At 39.7% G+C, this 22,085-nt stretch overlaps 1 protein-coding gene across 7 annotated transcripts in view; it reads left to right on the top strand.

The window, feature by feature from the left end:
- DOCK3 (dedicator of cytokinesis 3) overlaps positions 1-22,085 on the top strand; it is a 682,827-nt gene that overhangs the window by 510,089 nt on the left and 150,653 nt on the right. For all 7 annotated transcript variants that reach the window (XM_017497238.2, XM_017497162.2, XM_017497072.2 and 4 more), the window contains 2 exons: positions 16,270-16,358; positions 21,372-21,497. In XM_017497238.2, the coding sequence (XP_017352727.1) occupies positions 16,270-16,358; positions 21,372-21,497 (215 nt within the window). The remainder of the gene's footprint in view (positions 1-16,269; positions 16,359-21,371; positions 21,498-22,085) is intronic.

The following is a 22,085-nucleotide window of genomic DNA, read 5'->3' as shown; positions in this document are numbered from 1 at the left end:
AATCTACTGTCCTGGTTCTCTGCTCAGTACCCTTTTTAAACAGACGAATGGGCGACTTCCTGTGGCTCCAATCGCCAGCCAAAAAGGCACCCGGACCGGTGTATTTTGTACAGAGAACCACTGCTCCGGGGCGCCAACAAAGCAGCTGCGCGGGGCAAAGCAGCGGCGCGGGCCGAAACAGCCACGCTGGCGACCTGTGGAGCTCCTCCGCCTGGGAATTTCCTAGTCTGTGGGCAATAAAAATGCGGCGTCCACTCACCCTCTGTGCTTTCACTGGGAGCTGCAATCCTCAGCTGTTCCTAAACGGCCATCTTGGATCCTCCCCCTTTTTACTTTTTAATAATGGCCATTCTTGCCGCAGAAGTAAGGTGGCATCTTTTTGTGGTTTTAATTTGCATTTCCCTAATGATTAGTGATGTTGAGTATTTTTTCATATGTTTGTTGGTCCTTTATATATCTTCTTTTGAGAAATCTCTATGTCATTTGCTTACTTTTTATTGTGATTTTTTTTTTCTTCCTGATTTGTTTGAGTTTCTTGTAGATTCTGGGTCTTAGTCCTTTGTTAAATGCATACTTTCAGATATTTTCTCCTGCTCTGTGGGTTGTCTCTTTACTCTGATGATTATTTATTTTGCTGTTTAGAAGCATTTTAGTTTAATTAGGTTCCATATATTTATTTTTGTTTTAGTTGCATTTGCTTTTGGGGTCTTAGTCATGAATTCTTTACATAGGTCTATGGCGAGAAGAGTCTTTCCTAGATAATCTTCTACAATTTTTATGGTTTCTGGTCATAGATTTAAGTCTTTGATCCATCTTGAACTCTCTTTTGCTTAAGGTGAGAGATAGGGATTCTGTTTTATTCTTCTATACGTGGCTATTCAGTTTTCCTAGCACCTTATTGAATAGGGTGTCCTTTCTTCAGTTTGTTTTTGTATGATTTGTCCAAGATCAGTTGGCTGTAAGTATTTGACTTTAAATATGGGTTCTCTATTCTCTTCCATTGGTCTACATGTCTGCTTTTATACCAGTACCATGCTGTTTTGGTAATGATAGCCTTGTAGTGTAATTTGAAGTCTGGTAATGTGATGCCTCCAGATTTGTTGTAGTGTTTTGGTTTTGTTTTTGTGTAGGATTCCTTTGGCTATTCAAGGCCTTTTTTGGTTTTATATGAATTTTAAGATTTTTTTTTCTAATTCTGTGAAAAATAATATTGGAATTTTGATAGGAATTGCAGGAATCTGTAGATTGCTATGGACAGTATGGTCATTTTCACAATATTGATTCTTCCCATCCATGAGCATGGGATATGTTTTCATTTGTTTCTGTCATCTGTGATTTATTTTATCAGCATTTTATAATTCTCCTTGTAGAGATCTTTTAGCCCCTTGGTTAATTATATTAATGAGTTAAGCACATAATTTTTTTTACAGCTGTTATAAAAGGGATTGAATTCTTAATTTGATTCTCAGCTTGGTTGTTGTTAATATATAGCAGGGATACTGTTTTTATACATTGATTTTGTCACATGAGACTTTACTGAATTCATTGATCAAATCTAGGAGTCTTTTGGAGGACCCCTTAGGGTTTTCAAGGCATATGATCATATCATCAGTGAACAGCAACAGTTTGACTTCCTTTTTTTTTTTTAATTTGGTTGCCCTTTATTTTTTCTCTTGCCTGATTGCTCTGGCTAGGACTTATATATATAAAATTGCATTTTAGGTTTTGGGGTACGTGTGAAGAACATGCAAGATTGTTGCATAGGTACACACATGGCAGTGTGGTTTGCTGCCTTCCTCCTCATCACCTATATCTGGCATTTCTCCCCATATTATCCCTCCCCAACTCCCTACCACCTGCTGTCCCTCCCCTAGTTCTCCACCACAGACCCCAGTGTGTGTTGCTCCCCTCCCTGTGTCCATGTGTTCTCATTGCTCAATACCCACCTATGAGTGAGAACATGCAGTGTTTGATTTTCTGTTCTTGTTTATCTTTTCAAAGAAGCAACTTTGTGTTTCATTGATCTTTTGTATTTTTTTTTGTTTCACATTCATTTAGTTCTGCTCTAATCTTTGTTATTTCTTTTCTTCTGTTAGCTTTGGGTTTAGTTTGTTTCTCTAGTGATCTTTCGGACTTTTTTTTCCTTAAGACAGGATCTCACTCTGTCACCCAGGCTGGAGTGCATTGGTGCAATCTCAGTTCACTGTAACCTCCACTGCCTGGGCTCAAGAGATCATCCCACCTGAACCTCTTGAGTAGCTGGGACTACAGGCACACACCACTATGCCCAGGAAATTTTTTTTATTTTTTGTAGAAACAGAGTTTCACCATGTTGCTCAAGCTGGTCTCAAACTCCAGAGCTCAAGTGATCCACCTGATGTGGCCTCCCAAAGTGCTAAAATTATAGGCATGAGCCATTGCCCCCAGCCTAGACTTTTTGATGTAGGCATTTAGCACTATAAAGTTTCTTCTTAGCACTACTTTTGCTGTATCTCAGATGTTTTGATAATTTGTGTCACTATTGTCATTAATTTCAAGGAATTTTTAAATTTCCACCTTGATTTCATTGTTAACCCAGAAATCATTCAGGAAAAGATTGCATAATTTGCATGTATTCATATACTTTTGAGGGTTTCTTTTGGAGTTGATTTCTAGTTTTATTACACTGTGTTCTGAGAAGATACTTGATATCATTTTGATTTTTTAAAAATTTATTGAGATTTAATTTGTGGCCTGTCACATGGTCTGTCTTGCAGAATGTTCCATGTGCTGATGAGAAGAATGTATATTCTGCAGTTCTTAAGTAGAATGGTCTGTAAATATTTCTTCCATTTGTTCTGTGTAGTTTAAGTCTGTCATTTCTCCGTTGACTTTCTGTCTCAATGATCTGTCTAGTGTTTTCAGGGGAGTGTTGAAGTCTCGCTCTATTATTTTGTGGCTATTTATCTCATTTCTTAGATCTAGTAGTAATTTTTTCATGAATCTTGAAGTTCCAGTGTTAGGTGCTTATAAATTTAGGATTGCAATATCTTCCTGTTGGACTGATCTTTTTATCATTATAAAATGTCCTTTTTTTTATTGTTGTTGCTTTAAAATCTGTTTTATATGATACAAGAATAGCTACTTCTGCTTGTTTTTTATTTCCATTTGCATGGAATATCATTTTTAAACCCCTTTACCTTGAGTTTATATGAATTCTTACATGTTAGGTGACTCTTAAAGATAGCAGACAGCAGGTATTTAGTTTTTGTTTTTCTTTTTTTAATTCATTCTGCCAATCTATCTTTTAAGTGGAGCATTGAGGCCATTTATGGCCAATGTTAATATTGAGATACAGGGTACTCTTTCAGTCATCATGTTAATTGTTACCTAGATACTTTGTTTTCTTTATTGTGTTATTGTTTTATCAACCTTTCAAGAGGTTCTATTCTGGTGCATATTGACCTTTTGTTTCAATATTTAGAGCTCCTATTCACATTTCTTGTAGGGCTGGTCTGGTAGTGACAAATTTCCTCAGCATTTGTTTGTTGGAAAATGTCTTTATTTCTCCTTCATTTATGAAACGAAGTTTTGCCAGATACAAAATTCTTGACTGACAATTACTCTGTTTAAGGAGGCTGAAGATGGGACCTTAGTTTCTTCTGGCTTGTAAAGTTTCTGCTAAGAAGCCTGCTGTTAGTCTGTATAGGTCTTCTTGTATAGGTTACCTGATGGTTTTGTCTCACTGCTCTTACAATTTTTTTCTGTATATTAACTTTAGATAGCTTGCTGACTATATGCCTTGGTACTGTCCTTTCTGCAGTGAATCTCTCAGCAGAAGTTTTTTGAGCTTCTTGTATTTGAATATCTAAATCTCCAGCAAGGCCAGGGAATTTTTCTTTAGTTATTTTCTCAAATAAGTTTCCCAAACATTTTGCTTTCTCTTTTCCCTCAGGGACACCAGTTATTCTTAGTTTTGGTCATTTTACCTAATCCCATATTTATTAGACTTTGTTCCTTTCTTTTGATCCTTTTCTTTTTTTATTTTTATCTGATTGGGTTAATTTAAAAGCCTAGCTTTGAGCTCTGAATTTTTTCTACCTATTCTAGTCTACTGTTAAAATTCTCTACTGCATTTTGTAATTCCCTAAATGTGTCTTCCATTTCTAGAAGTTCTGATTGGTTTTTCTTTAAACTACCTATCTCTTAGATAATTTTTCATTCATATCCTAAATTGTTTTTTAAATTCATTTATGTTTTTACTTTTCCCTGGTATCTCCTTGAGTAGCTTAATAATCAACCTTATGAATTCTTCATCTGGTATGTCAAAAATTTCATCTTGATTTGGATCTATTGCTGGAGAGCTGGCATGACCTTTTGCAGAGTGTTATATGATCCTGTTTTGTCATATTACCAGAATTATTTTTTTCTGGTTCCTTCTCATTTGGATAGACAATTTCTTCTAATTATCCTTGGATTTACTCTTGATATGACTGGTTTTTTCTTCCCTTTTCTCCCCCTTAGGGATGTTACGTTAAAGTCTGTAGTTTGTTGTACCCTATTCAGCTCTTGGTTCTTTCAGGGATGAATATATGAGTTTTTTTTTTTTTCTGGTTATAGAGAATCGTTGTATGATGGCTTTCTCAGATCCTGGTTGTAGTAGCAGTGTGCAAGGTGTGTGAACAAGTTCACTGTCTCTATGGGGTTGGACTAGCAGAGGTCTCTTGAAGCTTATCTTATTCCTCCTTGGTGTACACTTTTAAATTTCTTTTTCCTCAGTATTCTGTTTACTGGGTTAACAGTTCAGGCTTCCAGGTCATCAAGGGAGGAGGTTTCCCTTGGTAGAAACCAGTAGAAACCTGCACTTGGAGGGTACTCCTCCTATGGAGATGTGGTACCCTGAAGTGTTCCAGAAAGGCTTTCAATAGGTGCACCCACACTGAGCTCCCATGGGAGAAGCTTCAGCTGTGTCTGCAGTGGTGATGAGGGGGAAAAGATGTACCCTTCTTCAGGACCCTTCACAAGTGCAAGGGCTTTCTGACTGTTGGGGTACAGCCACAGACTTTCCCTACTAAGCCCAGCACTAAAGCTTGTGCCTCTGCTAAAGGAAGCTTCTCACCATTGTAAAGATCTAAGACTCAAGGACTGCCATCTCAATTTTTTTTGTCCCATGGGGTATTCCCTTGATGTGATGCATTCCCCCTTTCCTTAGGAGTTGGAGTCCTCTAGAGCCAGATTGCTGTGAATGCTACTGCTTCTCTATGTCTAGCTGCCCAGTGTGGCTGCCACACTGCAGGCTGGTGCTGGTGAACATCTTCAAGAGATCCAGTGATATGACCTGTCCTCAAATCTCCCATCAGCAATTATCAGCACTAACTCTGATAGGAGTGGCAGAGGAGTGATGTAGACTCTGTGAGATTCCTTGGTTATAAATAGCCTTAGTATGTTGACCTTCTCAGATTCTAGTTATAGTAGTAATGAACTGATCACCTGGGCAGACTCATGACCTCCTGGTTAGCCGGGGTGGTGCAGGCAGTGGTGATAGCTGAGGTCTTACACAGGTTTTCTCCTTTCTGGACACAGTGTTATTCTAGCTGCAGATGCTGCAATGAACTGTGTCATTTGGCCTTCCAGCTAGGAGATGGCACTAGGAAAAGAACACCACCTGCTGTAGTAGCAGTGGGATTTGTGCTTGCCTTATATTACCCAGTAGAGGTATTCTGGTTTCTCAGGTGATGGGTGGAGCTTGAGAGCTCCCAAAAGTTTCTGTCCTTTATGTTATGCTACCAGAGCGCGTGGAAGGACAAAGCCAGATGTAAGCTGGTCAGGTAGGTCCACACTCTGGCTCTCCACTTGCAGGGCAAGCACTGGCCCCTGTGGAGATCACCACCTCTGTGGGTGGTTTACTAGCCACTGAGGTGATGTTCCATGGAGGAGCGTAACTGCCTCTGCTGCACAGAAGAGTTTGCAGAGGAAATGGAAAGTAATAGGTGGGAGTAAGCCTTACCCAGCTCTCACACAGTTGGCAAGGCAGGTCTCACACCTGCAGTGATCCATTAGCAGTAGCTAGCTAGGTTCCAGGCAGCCTACATTCAGAATTCAGAACTGTCCAGGGCTATAAGTCTTCCCCATGGAGACAGCAATTGGAGCCTTCATGTTACACCCCTCCCAGTACACTCCCACAAAGCTGAGGCACCTGGCTCCTGCACTCATAGCTGCAGCAAACTTCCCACTTGTCCCCTGGTTCTGGCCAAGAGAGTTCATCCCCATTCAAGATTGTATCACAGATTTCAGTGGGGACCTTCTCTTAACCTGAGCCTACTGCCTGAGTTAGCTAGCAGACTTCTGTGAGGTCCCGTCATGTAGAATAAGGAATGGCTTCCCTTGGTCCAAACAGGAGACTGGGAATGTTCAGAAGGCTCTTTCCTTGCTGCTCCTGCTTTTATATTCTTCATCACTCCCTAAATCAGTTCCAGCACTGTGTCAGGTTAAGGCCTTCCCCTGTGGGCTGAATTGCCAGGTTCCCAGTGGTGTTATATATCCTGAAGGCAGTGTCTCCCCCTCTCACACTCTGGGGATTTGGCATCAATTATGCCTGGCTCATGATATAATTTGCAGCTTGCCACTTTCAAGGGGTCTGTGCTTTCTTTAAGTTTTCCTGTTCAGTTCCTGTGTTGCTGCTTGAGAAAAGGTTCACAGTGTGAATCTCTACACACTATTGTCTTTCCAAGTAGAAGAGACATGCTGACACTACCTCCAGTCTGCCCTTTTTCGGGGAGAAAAACACACAACAACCCTTTGCCCACATTTCATGGGATTATTCGTTTATTTTTTTCTGCTGAGTTGAGTTTCTTGTATACTCTGAATATTAGTCCCTTGTATAAGTAGTTTGGAAATATTAATTCCTTGTTATAAAAATAGTTTGGAAATATTTTTCCCATTCAACAGGTTGTCTGTTTACTCAAGCTTGCTAGACAATCTGTTGAAAGGGAAAAAATATTTCCAAACCACTTACATGACATCTTTTGCTGTGCGGAAACTTTTGTATACTACCAGTTGTCTATTTTTGTTTTTGTTGCCTATGCTTTTGAAACCTTAGTCATAAACTTTTTGCCTAGACCAAAGTCCAGCAGTGTTTTCCCTAGGTCTTCTTCTAGTATGTTTATAGTTTCAGGTGTTATTTTTAAGTCTTTAATCCATTATGAGTTGAATTTGTTTGTATATGGTGAGACATAGCCGTCCAGTTGCATTCTTCTGCTTGTTCCAAAAAAATTGAAAAGGACAGAACTTTCTCTAACTCATTCTATAAGATCATCACCACCCTGATATCAAAACCAGGCAATAACTCAACAAGAAAAAAAGAGGCTGGGCATGGTGGCTGATGCCTGTAATCCCAGCACTTTGGGAGGCTGAGGTGAGTGGATGAGGTCAGGAGTTAGAGACCAGCCTGACTAACATGGTGAAACCCCATCTCTACTAAAAATACAAAAATTAGCCAGGCATAGGGGTGCACGCCCGTAATCTCAGCTACTCAGGAGGCTGAGGCAGGAGAATCACTTGAACCCAGAAAGCAAAGGTTGCAGTGAGCTGAGATTGTGCCACTGCACACCAGCCTGGGCGACAGAGTGAGACTCCATCTCAAAAAAAGAAAACTACAGGTTAATATTCCTGATAAACACAGATGCTAATGCCTCACAATTCAGTCACAGAGGAAGGCCTTAACCCCACACAGCACTTGAACTATTTAGGGAGTAGTGAAGAATATATAAGTAGGAGCAGCAGGGAAATAACTTTGTGAGCATTCTCAGTCTTCAGCTTGGGCCTAGGGAGCCATTCCTCATTCTACATCACAGGGAACCCCATGGAAGTCTGCTAGTTAACTCAGGCAGCAGTCACAGGTTTAGAGAAGCTCCCAGCTGAAATCTGTGATATAATGTTGAGTGGGGTGAACTCTCTTGGCCAGAACCAGGGGAAAGTGGGAAGTGTGCTGTAACTACAAGTGCAGGAGCCAGGTGCACAGCCTTGTGGTCATTCTTAGTCTCCAGCTTGGACCAAGGAAGCTATTCCTGATTCTACATCCCAGGGGACTTCACAGAAGTCTACTAGCTGACTCAGGCTAATTCATCCAACTTGGATGCCTGTTAGTTTTTTTCTCTTGCCTCATTGCTCTATCTAGGACTTTCAGTACAGCATTGAATAGGAATGGTGAAGGTGGACAACTTTGTCTTGTTCCAGTTCTTAGAGGACAGGCTTTCAGATTTTCCCCATTTAGTGTGATGGTAGTTATGCATTTGTTGTATATGGCCTTCATTATTTTCTAATATGCTCTTTCTATGCCTAGTTTTGTAAGAGTTTTTATCATGAAGGAACACTGAAGTTTATCAATTTTTCTTCATTTGTTGAGATAATCATATGATTTTTTTCCTTTATTCTGTTGGTGTGATGTATCATGTTTATTGATTTACATATGTTGAACCATTTTTTCATCCCTGGCATAAATACCACTTGATTGTGGTGTATTAACTTTTTGATTAGTTCTTAGTTTAGATTCTCTAGTAGTTCATTTAGGATGTTTGCATCTGTGTTTACCAGGGATATTGGCATGTCGTTTTCTTTTTTTGTTGCATTCTTGCCTGGTTTTGGTATCAGAGTGGTTATGATCTTGTAGAATGAATTAGAGAGAATTCTGTCGTCTTCAATTTTTTGGAGTAGTTTCAAGAGAATTGTTATTAGTTCTTTTTACATTTGGTAGAATTTGGCTGTGTAGTTATCAAGAATTTGGCCTTTTCTTTGTCAGGAGACTTTTTTATTACTGATCCAATCTTGCTATGCATTATCAGTCTTTTCAAGGCTTTTCTTTCTTTCCAATTCAATCTTGGTAGGTTGTATGTTTCCAGGAATTTGTTTATTTTCTCTAGGTTTTTCAGCTTGTCAGCATATAGCTGTTTATAATAGTCTCTAATGATTCTTTGCATTTCTGTAGTATCAATGGTAATGTCTTCTTTGTTATTTCTGATTTTATTTGGGACTTCTCTCTTTTTTTGTTTTTTTCTTGGTTAATCTAGCTAGAAGTTTATCAGTTTTGTTTATCTTTTTGAGGAACCAACTTTTCATTTTGTTGATACTTTTTTTTGTTTTTCTTCAGTCTCTATTTCATTTTGCTCTTTTCTTCTGCTGGTTTTGGGTTTGGTTTATTCTTGCTTTTTTGTTTCCTTGAGATACGTTGTTAGACTGTTAATTTATAATCTGTCAACTATTTTATGTAGGCATTTATTACTATAAAATTCCCTCTTAGCACTGCTTTTACTATGTCCTACAGGCTTTTGTATGTTGTGTTCCCATTTTCATTTGTTTCAACATTTTTTATTTCCATCTTAACATCTTTGTTAATCCAATTCAATATTTTTTCTTATTTCCATCTTAACGTCTTTGTTAACCCATTCAGGAGTATGTTGTTTAACTTCCATGTATTTATATAGTTTCCAAAGTTCCTCTTGGCTTTGATTTCTAGTTTTATTCCATTGTGGTTCAAGAAGATACTTGGTGTGATTTTGAATTTTTTAAATGTGTTGAGACTTTTGTGTGGCCTAACATTTGGTCTGTCCTGAAGTATGTTCTTTGTGCTGATGAAAGGAATGTATAGTCTGCAGTTGGGTAGAATGTTCTGAAATGTCAGTTAGCTCCATTTGGTCTAAAGTACAACTTAAATCCATTGTTTCTTTGTTGATTTTTTTGTCTAGGTTATCTGTGTAACACTGAGAGTGGAATGTTGAAGTCCCCACTATTATTGTTTTACAGCTTATCTCTCTCTTTAGCTCTAATGATATTTGCTTTATGAATCCAGGTGTTCCAATGTTGGATACATATATATTTAGAATTTTTATATTATCTTGCTGGATTGATCTCTTTATCATTATATAATGACCTTCTTTGTTTCTTTTTACAGTTCTTGACTTAGAGTCTGTTTTCTCTATTATAAATGTAGCCATCCCTGCACGCTTTTGGTTTCCATTTGCAAGGAATATCTTTTTTCATTTCTTTATTTTCAGTCTTTATGTGTCTTTACTGCTAAAGTGAGTTTCTTGTAAACAGCATATAGTGCGTTTTTAAAAATCCATGCAGCCATTCTGTATTTTTAAAGTGGAAAATTTAATCTATTTATGATCAGTGTTACTGTTGATATGTGGTGCTTTATTTCTGTCATTTCTTAATTGTTTTCTAATTGTTTAATATAGTTTCAGTTCCTTTTTCTTTTATAGTTTGTTGTGGTTTGCTGGATTTCTGCAGTGGTACCGTTTGAGTTCTTTATTTTCCTCTGTGTGATTACTTTACCAAATAAATTTATACTTGTGTGTGTTTTCTTTTCTTTTCTTTTCTTTTTAAGATGGAGTCTCACTCTCTCACCCAGGCTGGAGTGCAATGGTGTAATCTCAGCTCACTGCAGCCTCTGCCTCTCGGGTTCAAGTGATTCTCCTGACATAGCCTCCCAAGTAGTGGGGATTACAGATGCGTGCCATCACACTCAGCTAATTTTTGTGTGTTTTTATTAGAGATGGGGTTTCACCATGTTGGCCAGGCTGGTCTCAAACTCTGGACAGGTGATCCTCCCACCTCAGCCTCCCAAAGTGCTGGGATTACAGGCATGAGGCACGGTGCCTGGCCATTTTGTGTGTTTTCATCTTGGTAAACGTTATCCTTTCACTTCCAGGTTTAGGACTGTCATGAGAATTTTTTTGTAGATCTAATCCGGTGGCAATGAATCCTCTTAGCATTTGCTTGTCTGGGAAAGAGTTTATTTCTCTTTCAATTATGAAGGATAATTTTACTGTGTATGATATTCTTATCTGTCAGATCTTTTTTTTTCTTTTTTCTTTCTTTTTTTTTTAAAGTTGGGGGAGACTAGGGGAGGGACAGCAGGGCGTGGGGAGGGTGGGGAGGGATAATGTTGGGAGAAATACTAGATGTAGGTGATAGAGGGAGGAAGGCTGCAAACCACCTTGCCATGTATGTACCTATGCAACAATCCTGCATGATCTGCACATGTACCCCAGAACCTAAAGTACAATTTTTTAGAAAAAGGGGTTTCACTCTGTCACCCAGGCAGGAGTGCAGTGGTATCAATACAGCTCACTGCAGCTTCAACTTCCCAGGCTCAAGTAATCTTCTTGCCTCAGCCTCCCATATGGCTGGGACTTCAGGCACACTTCACCATGCTCAGCTAATTTTCTTTTTTTCAGAGATTTGTTCTTGTCATGCTGCCTAGGCTGGTCTCAAACTCCTGGACTCAAGTAGTCCACCTGCCTTAGCCTTCCAAATTGCTGTGATTACAGGCATGAGCGACTGCATTCGGCCAGATTTTTTTCTTTTGTTATTTAAATATATTATCCCATTCTATTCTGGCCTGTGAATATTTGAATAGATGATTATCTCTTGCTATTTTTAAGAGTTTGCTCTTTATCTTTGACTTTAGGCAGTCTGACTATAATATGCTGTACAGACCTTTTTGCATAATATTTTCCTGGGGATTGCTGAGCCTCTTGTATCTGAAATGTCTAAATCTCTTGCTAGACTAGAGATGTTTTCATTTATTATTTTGTTAAATGCATTTTCCAATCCTGTCTCTGTCTCTTTGACCTGGTGGATATCAATAATTTTAATATTTAATCATCACAAAGGCTTTGCTTATTCTTTTTCATTCCTTTTTCTTTATTTTTCTCTGATGCAATTATTTCAAAAGATTTATATTCATGTTCTGAGATTCTTCTGCTATTCTAGTCTATTGCAGAAGCTTTCAACTGTAATTTGTAGTTCCTACAGTGAATTCTTCAATTGCAGAATTTCTATCTGATACTTTTAAAGACTATCTCTTTGGTAAACTTCTCATTCATATCCTGAATTGTTTTTCTGAATTCTCTTGTATCTCACTGAGCTTCTGTGATATCAAAATTTTGAATTCTTTATCTGGGATTTCAGAAAAATTTTTTTGATTAAAATCTATTTTTGGAGACTTATGTTCCTTTGGAAATGTTATATTTCCTTGCTTTTTCATGTTTCCTGTGTCCCTACATTGAAATCTGTGCATCTGGAGTAACAGTTACTTCTTCCTGTTTTTGAATTTAGTAGGGGAAGACCTTTTCCTAAAGGTGTATCTGTGGTGTTGGTTGGGTAGGGTGCTTTGGCTTTGACTCTCGTATGTGCAGTAGTGTCATCTCTGTATAATTTCCTTGGCTATAAACAGCATTAGTAGCATCTGTGATTTCCTTGATGGGTTACAGTTATTAGTTAAGGCTGTGGGGAAGTTGTGTGATGGGAGTAGGATGCCAGGTGGGCCAGTCTTCAGGCCTTAGTAGTGATAGTGTCACTGGACGGTGTACACTGGCAGCCATGTTGGCAATTATTGGTGGGTCAGTTGGTGGGCCTCCACCAACTTGCTCAATTGATGGTAGTGGCAGTGCTGGATCGTACAGGTGGGTAGGTTCTCAGGTTCCTGGGCAGCTGCATGGCATGAGTGATAGAAATAGTACTAGTGGGACAACTCTCTGGGTCCTGAGTGATGTGCATTGATGTTGGTGGTGGCTTTGATGGGCTGGGTAGTCCAATCTCCAGGAACTTAGGTGGCATGTGCAGGTAGGTGCCAGATGAGGTGATAGCAGCCAGGAGTTTAGGCCCCCAGGAGAAGTACCCAGGTGCCCAAAGTGGTTGGTTTGGGTATTTGCCAGGACCCTGGGCTGTGTTCTCTGTCACAGAGCAGAGAGTAAAGCTGACCTAGGTAGGCTTGTGCTCAGACCTTCAACTGGTGAGAACAGGCACCAGCCATGTTGGACAAGGCCCCAGCTGGAGTGCTCAGGTGAGGAGTGTTAGCAGCTTTGCTAACACCCTGTCACAATAGAGGGTGAGGTCATCCTCAGTGACCAGAGCCTGGGCCAGTGGGTGGGAATGCACATTCCTCACACCCTAGTGCCAAAAAGCCTTGCTCCCTTGCCCTGGCAGCAGTAGCCCACACCCAGCTTGTGATCCCACCCCAGCTGCAGGAGCCCCAACCAGTAGTGATCAAGTCCCAGTAGCAACTTTTACCCCACTTGCATCCCAGTCTCCATCCTGCTGGTGCTCATTTCTCAGCACCAGCAGCTGCAGCCCATGCCTTACTTGCTTCTTAGCTCTGCCTGTAGATATGCTTCCAGCATACTCCTCAGTCGCAGTGGAAACGGCTCAAGTTTCTGTCATGCCTCAGTCCTGGCACTGCTGGGCTGCAGGACAGCAAGCAGTCTGCCAAAGGCTAGGTTTCAAAATGATGCCTTGCTCCTCAGACATTTCAGGGCCAAGATGTCAGGGGAAGTTGGAGAAGCACATAGACCCAGGAAAGTTATCTGCCTCTTGGTGAACCTGCTTCTTCACCTTGCAGACCTGTGGAGCTGCTTAACCATGGGTGCTTTTTACTCTGTTCTCTTCACCTCCTTGTTCTGGGATTCGGGGACATGCTCTGGACACTGTTTGCAAAGTGACAAAGCCCAGCAGGGAAGAGCAGACATGTCTGGCCTCATTTCCCAGCTTCCAGGGTGTCCCAACATCTTTCTAGGAATCTCCCACTAGCTTTAAGTCAAAGAGTGACAGAGACCATAACAGCGCCACTTGGGCCTCTTATAACAGAGGATACAGAACAGTGAGGTAGGTCCCCCAGCTCATTGAACAGGCAAGAGACAAAGGCTGACTTAGAATTTATTTCCATCATAAGCTTGCAGAAATATATTTTTTCTTGATGTTCAGTGATTACATTCAAAAGTTTCTTTTGAATGTAGTAGTATTATTTATCATTCACTGACAGAGAGGTCATTTGTAGCCTTACAGGAAAAAAAAAAAAAAAAAAAAAACAGGGAAAGGGAGGAATGGAATTAGTGAGACTCTGACTAATACAATCCTTGTGCGTTTCTGTGGGTTTGAAAACCCACTTGCTCTTTATACTAATTCAAATTAAAGACTAGTAAGAATAGCCTTAGAAGCTGCACATCTAGGCTGTGCGTGATAGCTCACACCTGTAATTCTGGCACTTTGGGAGGCTGAGGTGGGCGGATCACTTGAGGTCAGGAGTTTGAGAACAGCCTGGCCAACATGGTGAAACCCTGTCTTTACTAAACATACAAAAATTAGCCAGGCATGGTGGTGGGTGTCTGTAATCCCAGCTACTTGGGAGGCTGAGGCACGAGAATCGCTTGAACCAGGGAGGTGGAGGTTGCAATGACTCAAATTTGTGCCACTGCACTCCAGTCTGGGTGACAGAGTGAAACTCTGACTCAAAAAAAGGAAAAAGGAAAAAGGAAGAAGGTGCACATCTATCACCACAGAATGAGGTTTAAGGGTTTAGAAAGCAATTTTACCTAAACATGCCTTTAATAACTACATCAGGTATAACACAAGGAAGCTGCTAAAAGAATGGAAGAGTAAGATAGAGAGTTCCTCTCAGTGAGAGGGCATCTCTGAGAGCAGAGAGGTTGGGGAGAAATGAATTTTCTTGGCCGTATAGATCAGGAGCTTAGGATAAATCTGGGCTGGAGACAAGGCTTTGGAGCTTGGCAGCCTCTGGTAGTGGTTGAAGCTATGGGAATGGATGAAATTGCTCAGGAAGGCTTGTAGGGTAAGAAGGAAATTGGCTGAAGGCAGAGCTGTGAAGGTCACCAATAGGTAAGGGACATGCAAGGGGAAAGGAATGGCAGGAATAGACTGTCAGTTGTCTAGCATCTGAATTGTATGTGTTGGGTGAAGGGGTAGATGTGAGTGAAATAATGCAGATTGCTACTGTTGGTATGACTGACAAAACTTCAGCTTCACTATACCACCAAGAGACCAGTGAGTATTTTGTTAGAGAAAAACTGAAATTGCCCCATATAGTAGGGAAGGTAATTTTCAAGGCTTTTAATTTCCGGCTGAGCTGTTAAATCACAAGTGATTGTTTTAAAGGTTACTCTTCCCTTTTTCCTTGTTTAGAAGGAATTCTGTAGGCAGAAAGTTATTCTTAGAGCCCTGAACTGGGAGAACTTCCTTTAACAATTTATCACAACAGCTCTGAGTAAATGAGGCATATTTGTATGGCTAAGGAGTCCAAAATGTCACTGACTGGGTAATTAACAGAATTAATTAAGCTAATGACTGACCCGCCTTATCTCTGAGTAGACTCTATTCCAACCCTTTTATTTAGAGATCTGAAATGCTTCATACTATTGGATGGCATATTCTATAACTTATCGGGGTCTCCTCCTGGAAATAGCCATGCTGAACTGGACACTTCTGAGTAACACATGGAAATTTCCATGGGTTGTTCCTTTTTGCATGGGTCCTGTATTCTGGAACAGGTAGATTTATACCTTCCTAACCAACAGGGGAGGGAGTAGAACGAGGACTGTGGGGACTCCCTGAGTGTCAAATGGAGCTTTCAAAAGATTACCCTCATCTTTTTTCAATTGTTTTGTCAAGGTATCTGTACTAGGATAAGGAATTCCTAATCTCTGTTCCTAAACTGTGTTCCAAATGGTTATGTGGTTGCAGTTCTCCAGGAATTGACCTTTAGAAGGAAGATAATAAAACATCAGAATTTAACAGAAGTGCACTGTTCTGTCTCCATTCTTTTGTCTCCATCCCATAGTTCCTAGGAAGGAGCTTTATTCGTAGGTAGGAACTTTATTCTTATACATTTAGGCATCAGCTTTCTCTGCTAAGCCCTCCTTCCCCCTGACCACAGAAGACTTCATGGTAAATCAAGCCCACTGCTTTCCCATGCTTTTCTTCTTAACTTGGTCGGTTAAAACGTAGCTAAATGCAAATGGTATCTACATGGTCCTTAGCTTAGCAGGGCTTTCCTTTGGGGCCAGTAATAATGACAGTTGTATGACAGTATAAAGCCAAAGCTATAGCAGTTGTAAAACAATAGTACTTGTTGAGAGGAAATGTTTTTCCTCTATCAGGAACTTTCCTCTGTGGCCTTCGTATATGTGTGTGCACACGTGTGCAGTGTGGTGCTAGCGAAAAAACAACTTTTCATGTGGGATAGTGCTACTTCTGAGAGGAAGAATTTTGCCAATTAAAATATGTGGAAATTCATTTTAGAGTTTCTACCCTTTGCCCAAGTATGTCTTTTCTGCTTAATAGGAAATGAGCCTTGTTTAATTTAGTAAAATATAACACTATTTCTTTAGGAAAGTGAGGGATCATTTTCCCTTTGAACTTAAGTGTTACACATTGTAATATCAGACCAGGTGTTTAAAATACTTGAGTGCCATAACACCTGTCCTTCTGTTACAGGTGCAACAATGAGAGTGAGTGGTCCCAGATCCACGAGAACATCATCCGAAAGTCCAGTGCCAAGTACTCTGCCCCCAGCGCCAGCCATGGTGAGGTACCTCTCTAGCTAGAACATTTTGTGTTGCATTTGTAGTTGCTAATCATATAGCACTTCAGTTGGGTGGTGCAGATTGGCTGCTGTATTCCCTACGGACATTTATGCTTCTGCCCAGGCATTTCCTACTAATTATTTTTGTAATAATTTGAGGCCTTCCCTAATATCTACTGACCAAAATACATTTTCTGTTTTTTCTATGATGGGTTCCATATTCTTTGATAGGTAACTTGAGTTCTATTTCAAATCCAGAGTGAGCAAAAGTGTTGCAGGGTTTGTTACCTTGTAATGTAACAAAAAAAAAAAAGTCTGTGTTTGCCTAAACAAAGATTATACTCAGCCAAATAAATATCTCTGTATGTATATAGATAGATATCTACATAGATGCAGACATCACACACTTCTCTTGTTATTCCTGAAAGACTGATCATAATGAGAATCAGTGATTAGTCACCAGTATTCAGTCATTCTGAAATTAGAATGGAAAATCTTTATTTAAAAGAAGCGTCATCTTAGCTAAACTTCTCCTTTACCTTTTCCCTTCCTTTCTTTAACAACTTTGTTTAAATAATTTCTATAAATCTCAGTCCAGTTCTACTATTGTTTTCTAAGTTAAACATTAATGCCTGATTAAATGAGAAGCATTATTTAAAAGCCTATATGCTTTTATAGACCCTTACAGATAGCTATCTAATGTAGACAGAACCATGTTACTCCTGACGATTTTTACCACTAAATCATTTTATAACCTCTTTTACATAATCCTCTTTGTTTTAACTTTCATAGACCTTGTTGGAAATTGTAAGTTGTCTTTAAGCGACAGCGTCAAGTCACTGAGAGGCAAGCAGTTTCTAAAGAATAGTACATGTTGTAGAGAACTTTGTTTTTTCTCTGTTAGGGTGAGCAGATGCTCAACTAGGAAGATACTTAGAGGAGATCCATAACAGAGGCTGCCAAGATTGAGACCTTTAACTGTAACAACTTGATTCCTCTAAAATTCTAGTGGGGGTTTAGGGGAGATCTGAGAGCCTCTCACTATTTTTAAATGACAGTTTTCCGTTATACATGTGACTGGATGCCATGTAGTTCCATGCAGTGCACTAAATCTAGGCTAAAGCAAGAGACAAATAAAATTTTGTTTTGAAAATACAGGAAAGTTACTAGCAATTTGGGAAACTACCACTCACATCAATATTTGTTATGTCCTTTGCTTTATTATTTGATTTATAAAGAGGTACCTTTGACACACGTTCTTGGGGCATAATATGATTAAAACATATAGAGAATATTTAAAAAGAGAGATGGTAGTACCAATTCATGAAAGAGCAGTTTCTACCATTGCCTCACCAGGTTAAGATGATGAGTTTTGTCTTGCTCCCCAGAGCAAGCTGGAACTGTGCCCTATTCCGTGTCTGATTTTTGTCTAGAACTCACAGATACTTGCCATTTAAACAGTGTTGAAAAGACCTCTCTGCAAAGCACCACTGACTTCAGAAAGCCTCTGTTAGGATGGGTCTAGTGAGAAGAGGTCTCTGTGTAGTTGTGGAAAAGTCAGTATGAGGAATAGGCTGCTTCTTTTTGAAGTTTGTTAGAAGCTGATTGAGACCTTGGACATTACCTGTTTCAATACCCTCATTAAATAAATGAGGAAACTGAAGCTCAGCGAAAAGACTTAGTGACTAAACAAGAGTAAAACCCGGCCTCCAGACTCCAGGCCTTGGCCTTTCTACTCAGTTGCCACGCTTCTGAGCATGGGTTTTCTACTGGATTCTGGGGTCTTCGTGTTAGAGAATTTTATAGATTGCTCAAGGAATATTTCAGGTGGTTATTAGTCTGCTTAGTTAAAGATACATCTTTATTTATTTATTTTTAATTTTAATTTTAATTTTTTTGAGATGGAGTTTTGCTCTTGTTGCCCAGGCTGGAGTGCAGTGGCACGATATTGGCTCACTACAACCTCTGCCTCCCAGATTCAAGCAATTCTCCTGCCTCAGCCTTCTGAGTAGCTGAAATTACAGGCATACACCACCATGCCTGGCTAATTTTGTATTTTTAGTAGCGACAGGGTTTCACCATGTTGGACAGGCAGGCTTCGAACTCCTGACCTCAACTGATCCACCCGCCTCAGCCTCCCAAAGTGCTGGGATTACAGACGTGAGCCACCACACCCGGCCACACCTTTATTGAAAATTGGTTTACTTCGCTATAAACTTTTATCCATCTTTGTTAAATATCATGGGCAGTTCATTGCCTTGCAGTTCTGTTTCAAAAGTCACTAGTGCTTTTCCTTCAAGTCACATAATTTAAAAATGCAGAAGCAATTGCTACATTGGGTTTGAGTGCTGAGAGTAAATGTATCATCCAGCAGTAACTCTTTTATGTTAACTTTAATAGATGTGGCTCTTCATTTCCATTGTTGGCCTCTTAGATATGTAGCTACAAACTGAACTTTTAACAGTTCCAGTACTAGCATGAAGAGTATTAAGAACAAGTGAAGATAAAGCAGTTGACATACAAGTTTTCTATTTATTTTTAAATGACTATTAACTACAATTTATTTCCGCATCTTAGGCTGCTGTTAATTTATATAATTAATCCTCATCCAGCATTTCCACAAGGAAGGGTAGGGGAGGTGGGACACAAGAACAAAGTCAGGTTGGTGCCTCTAATATTTTACATAGGTCTTAATTTTGTCCAGTTACTTTTTTATGGGTCACTCTTTAATCTGGTAAGAGGTTCAGTAAGAAAATGGTTTTCTTGTATCAGGTAATTAGCAGGACCAGATTAACAGAAATTGTATATATTTTGTTACTTTCAAATTCTTTGATTTGAGGGCTCCATTAAGATGATAGGCATGTAGAACATCAAGTGTTGCCAAGAGACTGGTTGCATACCGAGTGAGCAAGTGGGTCACTTTTCGGAACTATTCATGAAGGCTTTCTTGTGCTTAGAACCATGCCTTAGCATTATTTGGTATGTGCTTCAATCACCCAGAGTTTCAGAACTAGAATGGAAACCCAAAAGTTCCAGGATCCCAACCCTACAAAAGGAGATGGTTTTTATAGCCTCCATTGGTGATTTATTTTATTCTTTGCATGCCTTTTCATTTGATCTCTTGCATAAACTTGAAGTTTTTCTCTTATTTGTTATGTGTAGAGGTAGAGAGCATCTATTTAGGATCCCTTTGGGTAGCTCAAAAACTGTGACTCTCTCAGCACCTTTAGTCAACATCTTCATGAGTATCACTTTGCATCTGTAGGCCGTTTTGGTTGCTCAGAAAATGCATAGACAAAAGGCAGTCAGTGGGTACTTAAATCAATCTTTGCCAATGCAGAATGGTTAGAGTATACCTACTGATTTTTTTCTTTTTTTGCTTTTGCCCACCAACCACAACCCCCTCAAATTATAGAGACTTTCATCCTATTTGCTTCATGCTAGGCTGTCTCCTAAGTCAGTGGATTTCTGTTGGCTACGTAAAGACAACAAAGATGAGTAAGTTAGGGTTATGAAGTGAGAGCAGATATATCCTAAGCTGTTCTCTACAAAGATTATTGTGGTTTTGGTTCTGGCCCCCAGCTTTTCAGATTCATAAACTAATTGCAGTTTAGTCCACCAGTGATTAGGCTATAAAATAATTACTTTAGAGTGGTTGAAATCCCAAACACTGATTATCTAACCAGAATGCCAAGTGGAATACCCTATGTTTGCCTTTTCAGGGTACTACGATCCTGGTGTTAATGACACTTAAGATACCAAGGTTTCTTGGGAAGCATGAGTTCAGCAGAAGCAATGAGTTAATCGTGAGGTTCTGTCCAGGCGGTAGTAGAACTGTATTTCCTGCCTTGGCCCAGCTCTGAGAGTACATATTCCTGGTACTGGCATACTATTACTTGCCAGATAAAATATCTATAACTCTTCTGACTTCTATCTTTGTCTAATTCTCCATTCCCTCCTGCCTTCCCATTCCTAGACCATTCTTATTTTACAATTCTTGCTACTGTTTCCCTTCCAGCTACTACTCTTTTAATTGTATTTATTATCATAACACCTTATTCCCTCGTTTCTCTAATTGTTCATCTGCTACAATTTTATAGACCATTGAGGGTGCCTCCTGTCAACCCATAGATTTGCATCTAAATTATTCATCCTGTTAACAGCTAAACCCATTCACAGTTATAGAGGTAACACTTCCTAATTCCATAGAGGCTTGACTGTTAGAGCCTTCTAGCCAGTAGCTGCAGTGGGGACCCTCAGGAAAGTAGTGTAGAGGGGGAAATTTCAGGAGATTCTAACTTTGTGCAAAACTCCAAGGACGTAAGTAGTGAGCCAGAAAGCAGCTCACCTGAGGGGATATTACAAATACTCCCAACTTTTGATTGAAGATATGTGAAGGATCTGAAATCCTCATGGAGTTCTTTAAGGCTTAGCTAGTCCCACAAAGCACACTCTTTTCTTTGCAGAATATCTCCTCTGTTGCAAGCCAGTGCAAGGTTGAACCAGAAAGTTACTTCGCACACTTTGGCATACTCCTAGCATAAAACACAGCACATCTTAGCTTGCTCATCTCTCATATGTGGGATGCCCTGACTGAAGGGCATGTTAGTTTCTAGTCTATAGATTTCTCTAGATTCTTAAATATACAAATTATGTAGTTCAACCCTCTCATTCAGTATTCACCAAAGAGCCAGCTGGACCTGAGTTGGATGCTGGGGAACAGAGAGAGAGACAACTCAATCTCCCAGACTTCAGTCTGTTTTTAATAGACTAGTTCTCTGGGTTATTAGGGTCACTTTGACTTAAATTCCTTTAGCTTTCCAAAATGTTTCTTCAAAATAAGTTATACTTTCTGCATCAAGATTTTTCTCAAGAAATTTGCTGAACTTGGCACTTTTTTTTTCTTCCCTCCCTCCCTTGGCACATTTTCTTATGGAGAATGTGACTGTATCTTTTCTAGTACTATGTAACAGGGTAGAACTGTGGTTCTAAGAAAATGCTTTTGTTTTTGCAGGTCTTATCATATCTCTGCAGCTTCTTCGTGGAGACATGGAACAGATTCGGAGAGAAAATCCCATGATATTTAATAGGGGATTGGCAATTACAAGAAAATTGGGATTTCCTGATGTTATTATGCCAGGTATGCAGAACTGCTTGGGGCCGGGAAGGAAAATGGGTTAGGATGGACTCTAGTGTTCCTCTCCTGAGCAGGAGGTGAACTGTGTTATGGAGGAGACCTACAGCTATTAAAATCTTCCACATCCCAAGTCAGGCTGCTTACTGCAGTCTGAAGCCAATGGTTCTTTGGCTCTTACAGGCATTTGTTCTTTTCTAGAAGCCCCTACATTACATTCACCAATTCAACGTGACAATCCAGCAGAGAGGCTTTGTTGTCTCCTATGAAGGCTAGATGGTAGGAGTGAATATGGAACCCTTCATGGAGAGATTTTTATACCCTATTTTTCCATCACATTTCTTAGAAGATAAATATCTCACAACAACTTCCTGCTTAAGGGAAAGAATATATCAAAATATATGTATTTTGATATAGTATCAGTGAATCCCATTTGTGTAGGAATAGCAGATACATTTCCATTTTTGTGTATCAGAAAAGTAGATCAGACAAATGGTATAAATTAGACATTGTGCATATAGCACTACCTGGCCAAAAGCTTCTCAGGAATTGTCTCATCCATTTCACCTAAGGCCCATTGGAGAGCCAGGGCAT

The sequence above is a fragment of the Cebus imitator genome, unplaced genomic scaffold (genome assembly GCF_001604975.1).
Source record: "Cebus imitator isolate Cc_AM_T3 unplaced genomic scaffold, Cebus_imitator-1.0 Scaffold0, whole genome shotgun sequence".
Taxonomy (NCBI): Eukaryota; Metazoa; Chordata; class Mammalia; order Primates; family Cebidae; genus Cebus; species Cebus imitator.
This window is presented reverse-complemented; position numbering and strand designations above follow the sequence as displayed.